Source organism: Halichoerus grypus, chromosome 13 (assembly GCF_964656455.1).
Source record: "Halichoerus grypus chromosome 13, mHalGry1.hap1.1, whole genome shotgun sequence".
Classification (NCBI taxonomy): Eukaryota; Metazoa; Chordata; class Mammalia; order Carnivora; family Phocidae; genus Halichoerus; species Halichoerus grypus.
The window spans coordinates 92,490,643-92,508,721 of record NC_135724.1 but is presented as its reverse complement, the minus strand read 5'-3'; the positions used below and the strand labels follow the sequence as shown (position 1 = coordinate 92,508,721).

At 53.0% G+C, this 18,079-nt stretch overlaps 1 protein-coding gene across 1 annotated transcript in view; it reads right to left on the bottom strand.

The window, feature by feature from the left end:
* Positions 1-18,079, bottom strand: part of TMEM132C (transmembrane protein 132C) — a 312,335-nt gene that overhangs the window by 65,160 nt on the left and 229,096 nt on the right. Inside the window, exon 4 of the mRNA XM_036107603.2 lies at positions 2,140-2,323. Within this exon, the coding sequence (XP_035963496.2) occupies positions 2,140-2,323 (184 nt within the window). The remainder of the gene's footprint in view (positions 1-2,139; positions 2,324-18,079) is intronic.

Sequence of the window (18,079 nt, the reverse complement as noted above, 5' to 3'; positions counted from 1 at the left end):
TCACCTGCCACAGCTGCCCGTTCTTCCTGTGGCCAGCCAAAGTGGCCATAGACCATGCAGAGCTGGATGGGCGTGGCTGCGTGCCCCTAAAACTTGACTTAGAGAAATAAGCAGAGGCTGGGTGTGGTCCTGGGGTCGTACTTTGCTGCTTCCTGTCCACAGAGTGACTTCATTATTTGGATGAAAGGCATTTCAACTCCTTGCATGCCAGATATCAGGAGGGGCCATGTGTCCGTTTGCTTCCTGGTATCCATTCTCAAGTTTTCTAGCGAAACAATCCTGAAAGCTCTCCGCTCTCAAACTCACGTGGTTTGTGCGGCTGACCCATGTCTTGGTTTGGGCTTTCCTGGAAGGATTCCACTGCAAGTGGTTTATTGTGAGGTGCGGGCAACATCTGTTAGGGAGTGGGGAAGTGGGACAAGGCACACGGGACCATGGCAGGCATTACCCAGCAAGGGACCACGGGCTGTGATTGCAGCCTAGTTGCACTGGGCCTAGGGGAGGCAGCACTGTGGAGCTCCTGCCTCACCGTCAACCCCCAGGCGGGCCCAGGGAGCTGGACTCAGTGTCTGCCTGCTCCCGGGAGCCGCAGTGCGGAGAGCTTCCTGGGTGGGGGTATGCTGATCCCTCGGTGCTTGTGCCCTGCTGCACAGGTGGGAAGGACGGCTTTGGGCGCCAGGCAGAACTCTTGGGCGAAAATGAGCTGGTGCTTGAGGTGGAAGGGGAGGCGAGGGCAGGGCGGGCGACCCACAGCGTCTGTTCCAACCCGTGCAGACTCTGGGGGTGTAAGCCTGTCACGGGGGCTGCTTCGGGGAGACAGCATGACCCCAGAGGAGTCGTCGTGGCAGTGAAACCTTTGTCGGGGTTTCTGGAAATGAGCCAGGTGCCCTTCCTGGGCTCGAGGCTTGAACCGTTTGGCAGGAGTATCAGCTGCCATGCTGCCATCATGAGTAGATGCAGAGGGAAGCCAAGAGGCAGAATAAAACAGTCCTGGAGATGGAGCTGAGTCCTGATCAGGCAGAAGGGAGGCCAGGACGGATCCTGGACTCGGAGTCGCACAAGCCAGAAGACTCTCGCTGTGCTTATGCCAACTGGGTGGTGTTTCGTCACATGGAACCCAAAGAATCCTAATTGATACATTTCCCAGCTTGGTATCAGTGAAGCCTGCTTATGCCAAAGCTGAACAGAAATTAGTTTCACAATTTCCGTGCCAGGCTCCATGTGAGGGAGGGCGAATTCTGGCAAAGACACTTGTAGCTGAACGTCAAAGGACTCTCCACGCACCTCTGAAACGCCATCCTTTTGGACCTCCTGGCAGGGCGTCTCCGTGGGGCGGTGCCGAGCATGGCAGGTGCAGGTGAGGGACCACAGAGCAAAACTGCCGTGGGGCTTATCACCATTCTCTCTCCCTTGCGTTCCCAGTGGCCAGAGGGTCGAGCCAGAAGTCACGGCTGGGTCTGTGCGTACTCTGTCCATGCTGTGGTCCGTGTGGGTCAAGGTCATGTTGACGCACCACGCGGTGAGGCGCAGACCGTGGTGCTCACCCAGCCCTTCCCCTGCACCCTCTGGAGTTCTGACGGGGCCACGGGACTCCTTAGGACTAACAGCATGTGTGTGGGGGGGAGAGAGTCACATGTCATTTCCAGGCCATTGCTTAGAAAAGCATGTGACTCTCCAACCGCCCCTTCCTCTGTCAAGGAGACCACAAAGGCCACGTATTCCTGATGTTATAGCTGTAAGACGGTGAAGGGCCCATCCATCGAGGCCCCCGAGACCCCGCATGGAGCAGAGTCCCCTACCACTTCGGCCGTGCAACGTTAGCTAGAATCGCTGGGGTCGTGTGCAGCGCCTGAACCTCTGTGGTCGTTTGCTGTGACCGGCCTGCTGGCTTCTCTGACGAATATGCCAAGTGGCCTCCCGTCTCCTTCTAACAGGGAACAGAAGGCCAGACAGGACTGGGGCAACTAGAGGCAAAGGAAGTCCGTAACAAACTGGGACGCAGTTAGAGCGAGGGTTGTGAGGGAAGCAGGAAGGTAACCGAGGTTCAGAAATGATACCGTGACTCCCCGAGGCACCAGCACCGGCGTCCTGGGCCAGCAGGAAGCCCACAGGGGCGCCGTCGGCCCACACGGCTCTTACCGTGGCCAGGGGAACGATACCAGCCAGGTCCTTCTGGCTGATGAAGATCTCGGACACGGCGCTGTCTGTGGTCGCTCTCCGTGGATATTCCACCTGCCAGGCGATGGGCTGCGTCCCCGAGAGGCTGCTGAAGCTGGCTATTTCGAAGTTCATCTGCATGACCTCGCTGAACAAGCTGCTGCTTCTGCAAAAGGAGCAAAGGAGAATGGCTTTGAGCCGACTTTGTCCCGTGGAAGGGTCCTTCTCTCCCTCTGCCCCTGCCCCCGTCATAGCTGTACCTAGAGTCTAAGGAAAAAGCCACCACCTTTCCGGGGCAGCCCCTGGACGGGGCGCCACCCCATTAGGGCTGCGGATGGCTGGGACGGAGCAGCACCCACAGTGGGAGGAGCTGAGCGAGTCTGAGCATGGGGTGTTGGCCGGTGTCTTACGACTCCTCCGACCACGGGAACCCGTCGGCCCCACCCCTGCAGGATGAGCCTGGAGGACCTGGGACCTAAACGGACTCCTTTTCAGCTCAGTTCCACGGGTGTGCCCCGCACTGCAGGCCTAGCATTTCCTCTGGTTCTAGAGAGGCAGAGAAGCACAGAAGGGCCCTGGGCGCTCCCCTGCAGCTGGATGCAGCCCCGAAGTGGGTCAGACCCCTCCTCGGGGACACAGACCGGGAAGCCAGTGAGGACGCGGCCGCTGCAGGGGGGTCCGGGCAGGTGTGGGCTCCGGGCTCTTCTGGGGCAGCAGTGGGGGCGGTTCGTGCTCACGGGCCCTCGGGTCCTGGTGCCAGGGGGACGGGATGAGTGTTTCTGTGCGGGGGTCCCGCAGAGCCGGCAGGTGTCCTGCCTCTTTCCTCCCCAGATGCCTTGTCCCCAGCTCATGTCAGTGGCTGTCCTGAAGATGGTGTGAACTGCCTCGCATCCTCTCACACACCCCCTTCTGCTTCAAGGGAGGAGCTCGTTGGCTAATGGGACTCTCCGGTGCCCAACGAAGCCTTCCAATCAATACCCTAAATCTGAGGGGACCCCACATAGCTGTATTTTGAGCAAGCTTGCCCCAGCGATCATGATGCTTTTGGAACTAGCGAAGGTCTAAGCTTCTCATTTTTCAGACAATGAATTTAAGGCCCAGAAAGGGGAAAGGCTTGCTCACCACCACACAGAGCCAGATGGAAGGTGGCCGTCTCTGGACCCCCCATCCCGTGTCCTCCTCCACGGCAGCTGGAGGTCAAGTGAGGAATCACAGGACACCGAGCGAGTGGCTCCCATGCAGGGGGCGGCAAACAGAGGCCCGGGGGCCGAATGCAGCCTGCCGCCCATTCTCATAAATCATTTCATTGGAACATGGCCCCATGTGTGCGTTTACATTTGTCTCTGGGGCTTTCGTGCCGCAAGAGCGTGGTTGGGCAAGGGCATTAGGTAGTGGATGGCCGGCGGCGCCCCAAGTCTTTGTTATCTATACCTTCATGGAGAAGTTTGCTGGCCCTCGTTTTAGGAGGTCAGGAAAGGGGAACTTGGAGAGGTTCCTGGAGCTGTTGAACCAATAACGTTGTTACTGGTGGAAATGAGAAGGAAGGGCTTTCCGGGCACGCAATGGGGTCTGTAGGGTGGGCAGGATTCTGAGGAGCTGGGCACTGCAAGGGGGTGGTGGCAGGTCGCAGCATGTCTAGCTGCATCCGCTGGGAAGGCCACATGGCTCCAGGTGAACCGAGGGGAATTTTCTATAGCATGTCAAGAAGGAAACAAGTATGCTTCAAAACGGCATCTCCACCGTGTGCGGGTCCCACTCTGAAGGGTGCTGGAGAAGCCCTTCCCTTTGCTGGGGCCATAAGGACACACCGACCCAGTCTTTGGGGGCGCTTGTTCAGCAGCCAGAATGCTACTTCTTCACCTCATCACCCTCAGCCCTGCTCCGTGGCTGGGGCAGGGGGAGACAGGGAGGTCGCCACACTTCCCAAAGCCCTGGGACTTGTGAAATCTGCCTCATGGTCTCTAGGCCAGCAGCGGGGCCCAGAAAATCACGATTTATGAGATGCTGGATATCCCTCTGGGAGGGAACATCAATCCAGCATTTGTGCATCAATCCATGAGCTGTGCAATCTCAAGAATGAATGACTTGCCTTGGAAAATGAGGGAGAAGTGTCTGGAGTCTGGAGCGTTTCCAAACTAAGAGCCTCATACTTGGTCTGGCAGCTGAGGCCTGCAGGGATCTGAGCCTCCAGAAATCCTTCCTACCGGCTCTGGCCCAGTCTCTCTCTTCCCTGGGTGACAGGCATGCCTTTATTTGGGGGGGGGGGGGCTGTTAATCTTGCTCTCTTAGCAGGAACACTTGCCTTGGCATCTCCTTAACCACAGCAGAGCTGGGCACAGGTTGAGACATCAAGGCTGTTCAATGGACTCTCAGACTTCCTTAGTGATGGATGAGGCACAAGTCCAGCTATCCCAAGACCCATCATGGCCCCACTGGGATACACCTGAGTTGGCAACACGCCTCAGCCCACACCCATCTTCGTTTTGTTGTAAAACTCTTTTTTGAGCATCGTACCAGCTGACACCAGCTTCTGAGACTAAATTTTGTCATCTGGACAATCGAAATGATGGGATTCCCATTGTCCAGGGAGGAGACGGGCATGCAGAAGGGGCTGGCATGACTTACCCTGGCCACGTCCTCCTCCATTGCACTTATGGGAACAGAGGGTGCAGTGTTGGACAGGAGGAAAGAGAAGTGGTGTTTGCTGTTCTGACTTCGAAAGCTATTATGTTATATGATTTCTGTGAACAATGGGTCACCTTCCTAGGGTATTCTGCTCAAGGTAATGTAAGAATAAGGACAACAAGCCTTTGTGTATGAAATGTTCCCTGTGCACCAGGCACTGGACCAGGTCCCATGCATCCGTTATTTCAAATCCCAATAAAAACCCTTTCGGAGGTAATTATGGTTCTTATTTTGCACAAGTACCAGAGCAGAGACATTCTTGTGTTCCTGCACCCAGTGTCGGTGTTTGCACTACTTGGTCCTCAACCATGGACGGAAGGCAATGACCGGCAGGCGTCCATTGGAAAGCTGCGACAGCCCCCTCCTTCCCTTCCTACCATGTGTGAGTCAACTAAACTGACTCATGGTTTCAAGATAGAAAACATTTCAAAAGTCACAATTTTTTTGGGGGGAAACTCCAGCTTTCGATGGAGCTGGGCAGAGTCCTGGGTCATAGGGACACCAGGGTGGCACTGGGGGCAGACATCTGACCCCCACTTGCAGGAGGCTTCAGACCTCAGACCAGGAGGAGAAGAAGCTGTTCTGTGTCCGCAGTGACCTCGGGAACGTGTGCGAGAGGGAGGCCAGGCAAGACCAGCCCAACAGCAAGATGAACCCCGGGGAGGCTCTGGATGAAACATTCTGACTCAAGACAAGGAATTCCTTTGGGAAGAAAGAGAATCAGCTCCCTCGCTGGTTCACTTCTGTGCAGTCCTGCCTCTTCCTACTCTCCCTCACCCCACACGGCTTTCAGCCGTCTCATCTCCAAACACCGCATAATGGGATATATCCAAATTAAAATGAATTGAGCCATATTTTGAAAGGGGAGACTTCAGGGGCACTAAGGGGAGAAGGCCACAGGGTGGCTGTGGTCGCCGGCTCTGTTCGGAATGGGCATGTCGCCACATCACTCCCACCAACGGCTACCGTGTGGATCATGACAGATTGTTTTTTTCTGGAGTTTCTCTATAAAATCTCTGGATTTTAAAATTTAAGAAGCTTAATCTTGTAGCCATGATGTGGCTCAAGCCGCTGGCTGTCAGTTTGCTCTCTCTGGCTGCAGAAAGGGGTGCTCTTGTATTCTGGAGGCAGCATTTCATACAAGAGCCACACGTGGAGGTGCAGATGCTGGCCCCGAAGATGATGCAATGGGATGATTTTCAAACTGCGATGCCAGGACCCTTAGCATACCGAGGCGGTGACGGGGGTGGCCGTGGGACTGGAGGTGGCCCTTAGTGTCATCCCCTTGTGCCCTTTACTTCTGCAGCAGGAAAAGCAGCTCCCACCTGACATGTTGTAATGCTGGGCCTCCAGGAAGTATTGATTTAAAAGATGAAGGAAGAAATAGGAGGAGGGAAAAGGTGGGAAGGAATGAAGTGAGAGACAGAGGGAGGAAGGAGGGAACTAGGGGGTAAGAACCAAGGCTATAATGTGGGACTCTGCCAAGGAAACACAGCATGTGGTATGATCATGCTGTGGGCTTCCAAACAGACCTCCTGAGTTCAAATCCTGGCTTCACTTGCTGGGTACCAATGCACAAGATGCACAACTCAGCCTCCTTTTCCCTATTTGCAAACTTGGGATGCTGCTCCTTCCCATTTCATAGAGTTGATAGGGGGATAAGCAAATGAGTGAGTAAGTGTCATGCACTTAGAACAGTTTCAAAATAGCAAATATCAGTAAATGTTAGCTGTTCTTGTTTTCAGCAGGACTTGAAACTATGCTTGTTCTCAGTGACTCGATGTCTGATTGCCTGAAGTCACCTTTACATCATGCCCCCTAGGGCTGGTCCAGGAGCTCCCTGAGAACAAGCCACAGTAGAGAAGCTCCTGTCCACCGTTCCTTGCAAACTGGGATCCATTCAGACTTGCATTTACTCAGTAGCTGTCCCTGTCAGACATGGCACCATATTACACCACATTTCTCTGGAATATGGAGACCAAGAAAGGAAGAAATTTGCCTGCAGTTCTGTCTGTGGTCAGTGTCCTCCTGCTGTCTCTGAGCTGACAGAAATCTTTGCTAAGCTTTGTCTTGAAGGGACTAAGAGCCCTCCATGCCCGCCCATCTGGGGCTTGTGATACTGTTGGAGTAATAAAGAGAAGAATTTAAACACTTAAGTGACTCGAGAGAGCGCCCAAGAACCACCACTTGGTAAATCAATAGTGTAGATTTATTGCAGTAACTCTTGAAAGAAATTTTCGAAATTGGCTTAAAAAAAGCTCTTACTCAAAAACAAATAAATTCCCCCAATAGTCATAATAAAGTTTGGACCACTGGAAACCCAATTTACCAAACCTTTTAGCTATTGAATTCTATCTTGTAAGAAAATGGAGTCTGGGGGGCGGGGTGTGAAGGAGCCAGTAGGGCTTTACCTCTCCACTACGGGGTGTATGGGATTCTATCAGCCACTGTAGACAGCATAATGCCTACAGAAAGAAATGAGGCGAACAAAATGAAGAAATCAACCTTATAATAGGGAAGCCAGTCCGGGAGAACAGTAATTCAGCCCAGGCTTTTATTTTATTCATTCTACTTCATGTGAATTTCATGAAGGCAAAGGACACACACTTCCCCTCCAGGAAGACTTTATTAGATAGTCCCATTGACCCCAAGGTCAACACCCACGCCCCGCTGCTATCTGGGAGCTCTCCGTGGTGCTGAAGGGTATCAGTTCAGGATGCGCGTTGCAAGCAACAGAAAGCACTTTGGGCTGACTGACAAAGAAAAGGGAACTCAACAAATGCCTCAAAATGACTAAAAAGTGTGGAGAAAAAGACAAGGACAGGAGATGGGAGCAAAGGAAAGTTACAAGAACCTGGGACAAAACCGGTTTTGTCATCAAAACTGATGGTGCCAAAACTAATTGTCTACTGTCCTTGATTCTTTGCATGATGCATCCTACCTTCAAAGGGCTGCATGGAGATATCTGACTGGCTGAGATCACACACCCTAAAATATGCCAGGACAGTGGGGAAAGATCTGGCCTGCTCTTGAGGGAGTCACCTCTTTCATCCCTGCTCTTTGCAATTAGCTTGGAGGACAGAATTCAGGGTTCAGGTTAACGGTGAAGGGCAGACAGGAGAGAAAAGCCTGTTTCCAGGCACCCTTGGACTAGATTATGAGCTTGGACTTAAAAAAAATTTACCTTCTCTCTATCTGTCCCCAAAGCGTAAAATATTACAGGAGCTGGTAAATGTATGAAGGAATGAGGAAAGAGTGCTCTACTGCAAATCACATTGAAACCAATGACATTGCTTCAAAGGAGAATCACAGCCCTCATGGAAATAATCTGAGGCTTCTCGTCCTATAAAGCAGAGCTCTCAGACTTGGCTGAATGTTATAATCACCTGGGGAGAGTAAGAGAAACATTACTGATACCTCGGTCTACCCTGGGCCAACAGAATCAGAATTTTAAGAGGTGGCACTCAGACATTAGTATTTTTAGACCTCAGGTGATTTTAATGTGTGGCCACGGTCAACAATTACTGCTATCCACAAAAAGTTTCTCTCTCTGTGATTACCAAGCACTTCACTTCTAAATTATTATTACTGTTTTGCTTCCTAGTGTATATGCAGCAATTGTGTTGGGAAGGTGTTACAACCATGGGCTCTGAAATCAGACACACAGGTTTGAATTCTGACCTCATTCTTTCATGGGGTTGGGAGGGATCCTGGGTAAGTTACTTAACCCGTTAGTTCTCAGCCTTGGTAGCAATCTTGAATTATTTGGTGGAGGAGCTTTAAAGAACTCGTGTCTGGGTCTCACCTCTGGGATTTTACTTTCATTGCTCTGGAGTGAAACCTGGCATTCTTAAGGACTCCCCAGGTGATTCTAATATGCAACACTAACTTCACCTTATAAGCATCAGTTTCTTGATCTCTGCTAAGCCAACCTCCTGAGACTATTGCAAGGATAAATGGCATACCACACGTGTAGAGCTTAGAACATACAAAGCAACTATCCACCAAGTGGGAGTTATTACCGTGATACTATTTCTGCTGTTCAATAACCTGGCAGGACCTGCAAACTCTTGTCCTTCTGAGACCACAAGTCCTGGGATTTGCTGAACACAGAAGGTGGGGGAAAAATAGGACCTTACCCAAGCCCCTCAAGTCCTGACCTAACTGTCCCTCCTGGGTGTCAAGTTTACATCTAGCTCTGCCCCTAAATGTGGCTGGACCAGATCCTGTCACTTATTTTCCTTGCTGCAGCATGGCGGATGAATGTGAGCCCAGGCTTTGGAGGCAAAGCCCTGCATATGAATTGCACACCTTGTCTGGGGTCATTGCTCCTATTATTCGTGTCCCCAAACCTCAGTCTCTTCATCTCTGAAATGGGGATATATATACCCTAGGAGCTTGGCACACAGCTGTGTAAATGCTGACAACTAATCTAATTAGTAAAAGAAACTGGGGTACGTGAGAGGGACACAGGTAAGATGAACAAAACCATGGAGCAAGCAGAGCTCTTCACAGGTGAGGAGAAAGAGCATGGAGCCATCCAGTTCTGCTAGACCCTTCCTGTGGGAAAGCTCCCCGCCTGGCCCCCACGGGCTCCAGGGATCCCTGAGCCAAGAGTGGCTCAGTTGTGGCCATGCATTCCGGCTAGCTTTTATTTTTCGCACAGCCTGCAGTTTCCTGAACCTAACCTACCAGGAATGTGTGATATATTCATTCTCAAGCAGCTAATATTTTAGCTAAATTAGGTCACACGTCAAGAAGTACAGCTGCCAAGAGGACATCAGGGGTCCGGGTAGAAGAGGCATGGATCCATACAACATCCCAAGGTTCTTGGGGTTCTGTAGTGACCGTGGGGGTTTTCTTGGCACTGCCATGGTGGTCCCTACCCCCAGGGAAGAGCATTGACTCCATCCCTTCAGATCCTGTTGGGCCATGAGGATTCCCAGATGTGAGATCATACGGAGAGAGAGAGGCCCAGCCATCCTAGCTCCAAGTTCCATAAGAGAGCCTAGGGAAAGCCAACAAAGGGATTGCCCATAGAAGTCCTATTTATTGTGAGAAAACATAGTTGTTTGAAGAGAGTGAACCTGGGATAGTTTGTTACACAGAAACAGAGAAGGGATGCGGGCTCTGACTGATGTAGTTCGAGCATCCTCTGCACTTTCCCAGCAGGATACGGCAGAGTTCGAACAGAATCAGCTTGGGGTCTTAGGGGCAGGGAGGACCTAGAAGCGCACCCCACTGCCCGGTCTCCCAAGGCCCCAAGTGGTGCAGGGGAGCTGTAGAACTTTCACCTAGTTCCAGGGAAGGTTACTGAAGTCTGCTGACAGAACGGAAGCCGACCCAGACCTGGCCTTGGTCTCCTGCAGAGCAGCATCTGGGGTGCACTCAGAGATCAGGGGGAAACACGGAAATGTCATGAATGTCAGCGCCAAACAATGACCACACCCAGCACAGGATGGCATCCCTGCGGATGAAGCCAGAAGACGGAGTATCGATCTGAAGACCTAATCCCACAGTCCAAAGTCACCCGACTCTTCCCACCCAGGCCAATCTTGAGGGAAACCAGGCAGAGCTCAATAGCCTGATGGGCTGTGTTTAAGCATGAAATGGCTTAGCAACCTTGGACTCAACCAGATTAACCTTTCTGCTACTGAGCAGAAGGGGTGGGGGGCTTAAGGCAGACGTCAAGTGCAATGGCAGATGAAGGAACAGAGGTGTAGATACTGTTTTGTACCCTGGAGCTTGCAGACTACAAATCCACCCAGTACTGTTGTTAGCAGACATTGAATATGGCATAAAAATGAGTGACCATCCTGAGCTTCGTCTTGGGATTAGCAGCTGGGAAGTTGCTTCCATCCTCCACATCTTGATAATGCAATGTCCCTCTCCCCCAGCACTGCTCCTTGTCTACCCTTTTCGTCCCAGTTTTTTCTACTTTGGCCTCTGTAGGATGACTCAGAGACTCCAAGCTTCTTTACCTCGGTGCCTTTGCACTTGCTTGCCCCAGACACCATGATGGCTCACCCATCACTGCACTCGCCCTATTATCCATGGCTCACTCAGCCACTTTATCTGTATCACCACATGACACATTAGACATTTATATGCATTTGGTCATTCACCATCTGCCTCCCCTTTCTCCAGAGCAAGCTCTGTGAGAGCAAGGACACCGTGCTGTTCACTGTTAGAGCCTCCTGATACATCACAGCGCTGACCAAAGAGGGGCTCTGTAAATATTTGTTGAATGAATAATGAATGAGCGATTGCTCCAGGAGCCAAGTTCACTGATATTCACACTTTTCTTTCCTTCCACTGGTCAGGTTAATATTAATTTCCACTCAAGGAAGGAGGAGGAGTCTCTGCATAGTGGAGAGAGATGGGGGCAGAAGCATCCTTTGAAGCTATCAGGCTTCCCAGAAGGGTTGAACTCCTTCCAAGAGAGAAGCCAAAAGCAGAGCCCGTTGGAGACCTTCCAGGAAAGACACGCTCCAAGGTCCACTACTAAAACTTTGCGTTTTCCAAATATCACAGAAGACAGAAATTGGATCTGCTCCAAAGCTTGCTATTGAATTTTATGCCTGCTGAGCTCCACTAAATACATAATGAGAGGCTGAATTAACTATGCAAAAGTATAATTTACAGTTAATGTTTGTAATTGATGAATTGAGGGTCTCAGTGGCAGGAAGAACCGGTCGAACTGGAAGAACCAGAGAGCTGGGGAAGTTTCACTTTTAAAATGGAAGGCGTGCTCTGCTCATCACCAAGCTGTTCATCCGTCAAACATTTACCGAACACCCACCTTGTGCCGGGCACGGTCCTCCGGGGCTGGAGACATGGGGTGAAGGCACAGCGGTCCCCAGTGGGTCACAAACCTCCACGAGGAGCTTCCCCAAACCTGCTATGGGTTCCCATTCATTTGGCTAAAGGCTCAGCAAGGAGACTGACCAGAGTGAGTGCAGATGCCCGGCTGCTCTGCTCAGGTCCCCGGTCCCCTCCCGCAGCACCAGCTGCTTTGGCTTTTTCCGAGCAGGCAGGGTCCCAGTGGGGTGGAGAAAGGAGTCTAACTGTTGTTGTTCTACCACGTCTCTTTGTATTGGGGGGTCCCTATTATCCTCACTCAGGAAAAAGCTACACTAAGCATCTCTGCCCCCCTATTTCATACCCTCAGCCCCAGCTGCATGATGGAATTATTGGTGAGCTTTTAAAAAAACACCAATGCTTTGTAAAAATACTTCTTCCTCTCTCCCCTTCAGATGCAACTGATCTGTAGCAGCGAGAACAGCTCGGACTGAAAGCACCAGAGGGGAGAGAAGTTTTTTCTCCTGACAAGTCTTCCTAGGGTATCCCTACTTGCAGCCAGGATTAAGGAGAAATGCTTATTGGTTTTTTTCGTTGTTGCTGTTGTTTTCAGGGACTAGCTTCAAATACAGAGACCTGATTCTCGTAGGAAACTCAGCCGCAGCAAGACAACAGTCCCATCCGGAGCAGAGATGTAGGAGCGGGCCCAGGCGTCCTGGTGCACCATCGCTGCCCCGGGTTGCCCAGGACCGGGGGAAGCCCCACCGAACCCTGTGCTGCGGTCACCAGTCCGAAAACTGAGCCCATGCCAGGGAGTTATGTGAGGGGGTTAACCGTAGTGATAAAGGCTTTGGGTGAGCGGAAAGGACAAAGGGGATGCCGAAGCACGGGGAGATTATCAATGGGAAGAAGATCTTCCTACAAGGGGCAAGGGGAGGGAGCGGTGCCCCCAGGAGCCAGGTCACCGAGGAGAGCTGTAGCCATGCCGACAGCGTCCCCACAGGAACTGGAGTCCCAGGGAGGAACCCAGGGCCTGAGACCCCCAAGGAAGCACCAGCTACCCTGACTCCTTTCTTCGTCCAGTCTCTCACCAGGGCCTCCCACGGGCTAACCACAGCCAGACCCCGGTTGGCATGGGATCCTGGAAACCGTCCAGTGTGGCGGGGTCACAGGACGAGGGAAGGGCGGGGAATGGACTGGAGACCAGACAGGCAGACAGCTGGCTCACATTCCCTCCAAAGCCCTGGCACAAACACCACCCGCTGGGCGGAATGTCCCACCACATTCCCTGGGAACGCGGCAGACCGGTCAGCTCCACCGCTCAGAACAGCGGGGGTCATCTTCCAGCAGACATTTCACCTGCACTGCTGCTAAGCCTGGCGCTGGGCTGGCTGAGGCTGAGCCAGGAAGGCTCTTCCCTGACACTGGGTTTACTGTGGGATCGGAGAGGTGGGCCGTCGCAGGGCCGCCCGAGGGCTTGGAGAAGGCGTCCCCGAAACAGTGATGTGTGAGCTGAGGCTGGACGAGCTGGGGGAAGCCAGGGGAGCTAGCAAGGGGTATCTGAGGACGAGGGGGCATCGTGGGTGGAGATTCTTTCTGGAACAAGGGAAGACCAGTGGGCTGGAGCCAACGAGCACAGGTGTGGACACAATTCCAACACCTGCAGAAGCAAGCTCGAGGCGAGGCCAGCACCCTGCTGCTGCTAGGGGTGCAGGTGGGGGGGGTCGCTCGCACCCATTCCTCGAACATTTTAAAATCCACAGTGTTAGTAAGTGCCAGGTCCACGTTTTATGTTAAAAAAAGAGAAAAAAAACGTTGAGAAGGCATCACATTGGGTGAGTGAGCTCAGGGAACGGCTGTTCTCCTCAGTCAGCCCCCAGCTGGGTGTCCAGCAGGGGCCGAGGGAGTGTGTGGGGTTTGAGACGGGAGGACAGGCAGGACAAGACCCAGGGGGACGGTGCAGCCTCGAGTCCACTCTTGTCTCTACAGTGTCTGCTCTGCTCAGGAGTTGGAGGTGTCTTTCTGTAATAAACTCACTAGACCACGTGCATCCCTAAAAGTCTCTCGGGCTTCCTACCCCGGTGAGAATACAACCCAGAGCCCCTTCCTGGACGCGTCCTCTCCCGCCCATCTCGTCTCCTGCCTTCTCTCCCTCGGTCTCTGGGCTCCAGCCGCGCCGGGACTCTTGCGGCCCCATCAGCATGGTGAGCTCATTCCCTCTTCGGTCTGCTGTTCCCCGCGGCTGCTCTTTGCGGCTGGTTCCGTCTGTCACTCGGCGTAGAGCCAGCGCCTTCCCACACTTGCACGCCCCGCTCAAGGAGACCCTGTCCAGTGCCCACACCCCAGGACCAATCATGTGGCTAGGTTTCCATCTCTGCGCTGGCCACTGCCAGATTCCTTTGTTCATTTTCCGTCTTCCCCATCAAGATGTGAGCTTTTCAAGATGAGGAACTCTGTCCGTCTCGGTCTGTGCCGTACCCCTGGCCCACACGGTTGCCCGGTGATGCAGGAGGAGACAAATACGTCTTTAGTAGGTGAACGAATGAAGGTGCCGCCCCGCCGGACCTCCAGCTCCGTCGTTCCTGGCTCACGTCGCCCTTTGCGTCCGCCATCCCTCTTGTAAACTCACCTGTTCTTTCCTAGCAACACCTCCTGGGAACATTCCAGAAGGGCACATCCAACGGCCTGAGCTGATCCAGGGAAGCAAGAGTAAGTGGAAGCGATGGTGGGGGGAAGAAAACTCACTTCTGGATGTGGACTGTGGGGATGCAGAGCTGGTAATTCCTCAAGAACCTGCGCTCTCCCATTGCTCCCCGCGGAGATCAAATGCTGCTTAGGACCCAAGGGGCAGCTCAGCTTCCTTTGCAGACTTTCCTGTGCTTTCCAGAGGCCCTTCTGCGTCCCAGAGACAGGCTCAGGGACAAGCCTCCCAACTCAACTAAGCACATGTGTTTGCACCACTCGGCACGTCCGGCTTCGGAAGAGCTTTTATTGAGCGTCCCTAATAGAAACTAGATGAGCTGAGAAGAAGTACGTCCATCACAGAGAGAGAGGGGTCTTCAGTAACGCCAGTGGCGGGTCCGCGGGAGACGACAAAGCATTTCACTAAACCAGTGCTAACAGATGGATTTCCGCGGGAAAGAGCTGGTGAGAGGGGAGGGGTGAGTCTAGCAGCGTCATCCTGCTCAGGGCGGGGGGACGCGGGTCCCTCGGGGCTGTGCCTCCCGTCACCCCAGGACCCACATAAAAAGCAGCCCACTGGGTCAGGAATCGGGACGTGGCTGTGACCCTGAGGTGGTGGATATTTCTCGTTTCCGGGCTTCCTGGTGTCAATCCAGTTTATACGATTTAATAGCACGGTGGTTTCCTTTGGGAGAAATCCCCCCCCTCATTACTGGGCTGTGATGGGAGGTTAATTTCTGGTGGTTAGCCCCCACTTGAAAGATGAAGTGGCTGAATCCTCCATTTGTCCTGTTCTGTATGGCCGCCGGCCTCACCAGGCGGACGCGTGCCACTGGGACCTTGCCAACAGGTGTGACCAAGAAGGGAGTCGAGAAGGAACGGCTGAGTGAGCTCATGAGTCCAACCGATGCTGGCTGATCTTTCTGCCTCGAAGCCCCAGCTCCCGTTACTGTCACTCTGGCCTCAGTCTCCCCTTTAGTAAAAGGAGGACGTGGTCAAATGCCCAACTGTCCCTATACTGTGCTTGTACTCTCACCCCACGGTAGACGCCGGCGCTTCGGGGAGCCTGGGCCCCAAGACCAGGCGCTTCACGAGACGCCCCTGCCTCCCTCGAGCTGCCTGCAAGCTGAGTGTCACTCTTTCATCTCTGAACGGCTCCTTGTGTCCCAGCACCGGGGCGGCGGGCTTGAAAGGCAGGCAGATGCCGTGAACAAATGTCTCCCCTGTGAGCCATCACCAGACAGGGCAGGAGAACCAGAGATCGGGGGGAAAACGCAGTGGATGGAAAAAGAAACAGAGGATCAAAACCGTATTTCCCCACTGTGTTCTCGGGGAGTGTTGTTTGTCTCTGGGCTTGGCCGACCACGCTGACCCATCTTAAAGAAGGAATGTGCGCTGGCGAGCGGCTCCCTCCCTCCTCTGATGTGAGGGAAGCAGCCCTGGAGTATCTGGGATGAAGTCCCGAAAGTTCATTTTTGCTTTTGTTTCACTAGCTTTTGGAGATGTATCTTGAAAGAAGTTGCTGTGGGCGATGTCAGAGAGGTTACTGCCTATGTTCTCTAGGATTTTGATGGCTTCCTGTCTCACATTGAGGTCTTTCATCCACTTTGAGTTTATCTTTGTGAATGGTGTTAGAGAATGGTCGAGTTTCATTCTTCTGCATGTGGCTGTCCAATTTTCCCAGCACCATTTATTGAAGAGACTGTCTTTTTTCCATTGCATCATCATTAGCCATCAGGGAAATCCAAATCAAAACCACACTGAGATACCACCTTACACCAGTTAGAATGGCAAAAATGGACAGGGAAAGAAACAACAAATGTTGGAGAGGTTGTGGAGAAAGGGGAACCCTCTTACACTGTTGGTGGGAATGCAAGTTGGTACAGCCACTTTGGAAAAGTGTGGAGGTGCCTCAAAAATTTAAAAATAGAGCTACCCTATGACCCAGCAATTGCACTACTGGGTATTTACCCCAAAGACACAGATGCAGTGAAAAGAAGGGCCATATGCACCCCAATGTTCATAGCAGCAATGTCCGCAATAGCCAAACTGTGGAAAGAGCCGAGATGCCCTTCAACAGACGAATGGATAAAGAAGATGTGGTCCGTATATACAATGGAATATTACTCAGCCATCAGAAAAGATGAATACCCAACTTTTACATCAACATGGAGGGGACTGGAGGAGATTATGCTAAGTGAAATAAGTCAAGCAGAGAAAGTCAATTATCATATGGTTTCACTTATTTGTGGAACATAAGGAATAGCATGGAGGACACTAGGAGAAGGAAGGGAAAAATGGGCGGGGGGAATTGGAGGGAGAGATGAACCATGAGAGACTATGGACTCTGAGAAACAAACAGGGTTTTAGAGGGGAGTGGGGAGGGGGGATTGGTTAGCCCGGTGATGGGTATTAAGGAGGGCACGTACTGCATGGAGCACTGGGTGTTATACGAAAACAATGGATCGTGGATCACTACATCAAAAACTAATGATGTATTGTATGGTGACTAACATAACATAATAAAATTAAAAAAAAAAAAAAAGAATCTGGGAATCTGCTCTCCCCCGAGCAGCCCCCACCGGGAGCCGGGGAGGGGGTGTTGGGGGCGGTTTTCAAATCAAAGGCGCTGAAGCCGGGACCATTTAGCTGAGGCAACCCAAGGGGACCAGCAATTTAGAAAAAGCCATTCTTAGGTGTCTGCAAGCTGCCCGAAGAGAGTAAAGATGCTGAAATCAGTTTAAAGGCTGCAATTTCATCTTAGAATAAGCTCCGCGGAGGTGGACTCCCCGGACAGAGGGCTGCAGGGAATTGAATAATACTGTGTTCACACCGGCAATGGAAACATCACCCTCATTGAAAAAGAGTTTCAATCCCTGGGCCTTCGTGTGCTCACGCTTTAGGAAGCCACCTCCACAGCCGTTCTTGCTCACCCTCTGCAATTCTGCGCCTGGCTCGGGAGGGCGGGCGGCTCTGAGCCCTCGGGGCGCGGGGCGGGAGGTCAACAGCTCCCTGCCCACCTGCCCCTGCAGAGAGCCACGTGCACCCCTTCACCAGAGAGCTACCGCAAGGCCATTTTTGAGGAACTGGGGTAGCAACAGAGCAAAGCCCCTGTTCCTGCTGGAGCTGTCCTTCTAGTGCAGGTGCACTGGGGGCCGCCGGGGTGGTGGGGAGGCCGACATCACACGGACCAACAACGGGAGTGCCTGCCTCCGGGGCCGGACAGGAGGGAGTCCACGGGCCCAAAGCCACCCAGGTAGGTCAGCACTAAAGAGAAGCACCGTGAGCCCAAGCGCCTTCCGCTCAGCCTGGGGTGGGAGCCGGGCATGCGGGCTCGGCAGCCCTAACAGTGATAATGAACAGTCAGCACCCACACAGAGCTTGCCATGTGTCAGGCACCGTCCCGAGCATTTTATAGGACCACTGGGTATTCCTCAAAGCCCTTCCAGGTAAGTACTGCTGTTATCCCTACTTTCCAGATGGAGAAACAGGTGTGGGAAGTTTAGGCCCACTGCCCGAGGCTGCACTGGTACCGGGGGGTGGGACTTGGACCCCGGCTATCAGGTGCTCCCGTGCCAGTATCTACCCCGAGCCCCCAAGAGTGGGTGTGGAGTAACACCCTGCGCCTCCGTGTCAGGAGCCGATCCCGCATTCCGGCACGCCCCGCGAGCCAGCCTTCCATGCCGTGCAAACTGCCCGGGAAGCTGGAGCCAATGGGCAGACTGTTTCCTGGCCAGGAAAATGAAGGCAGTGT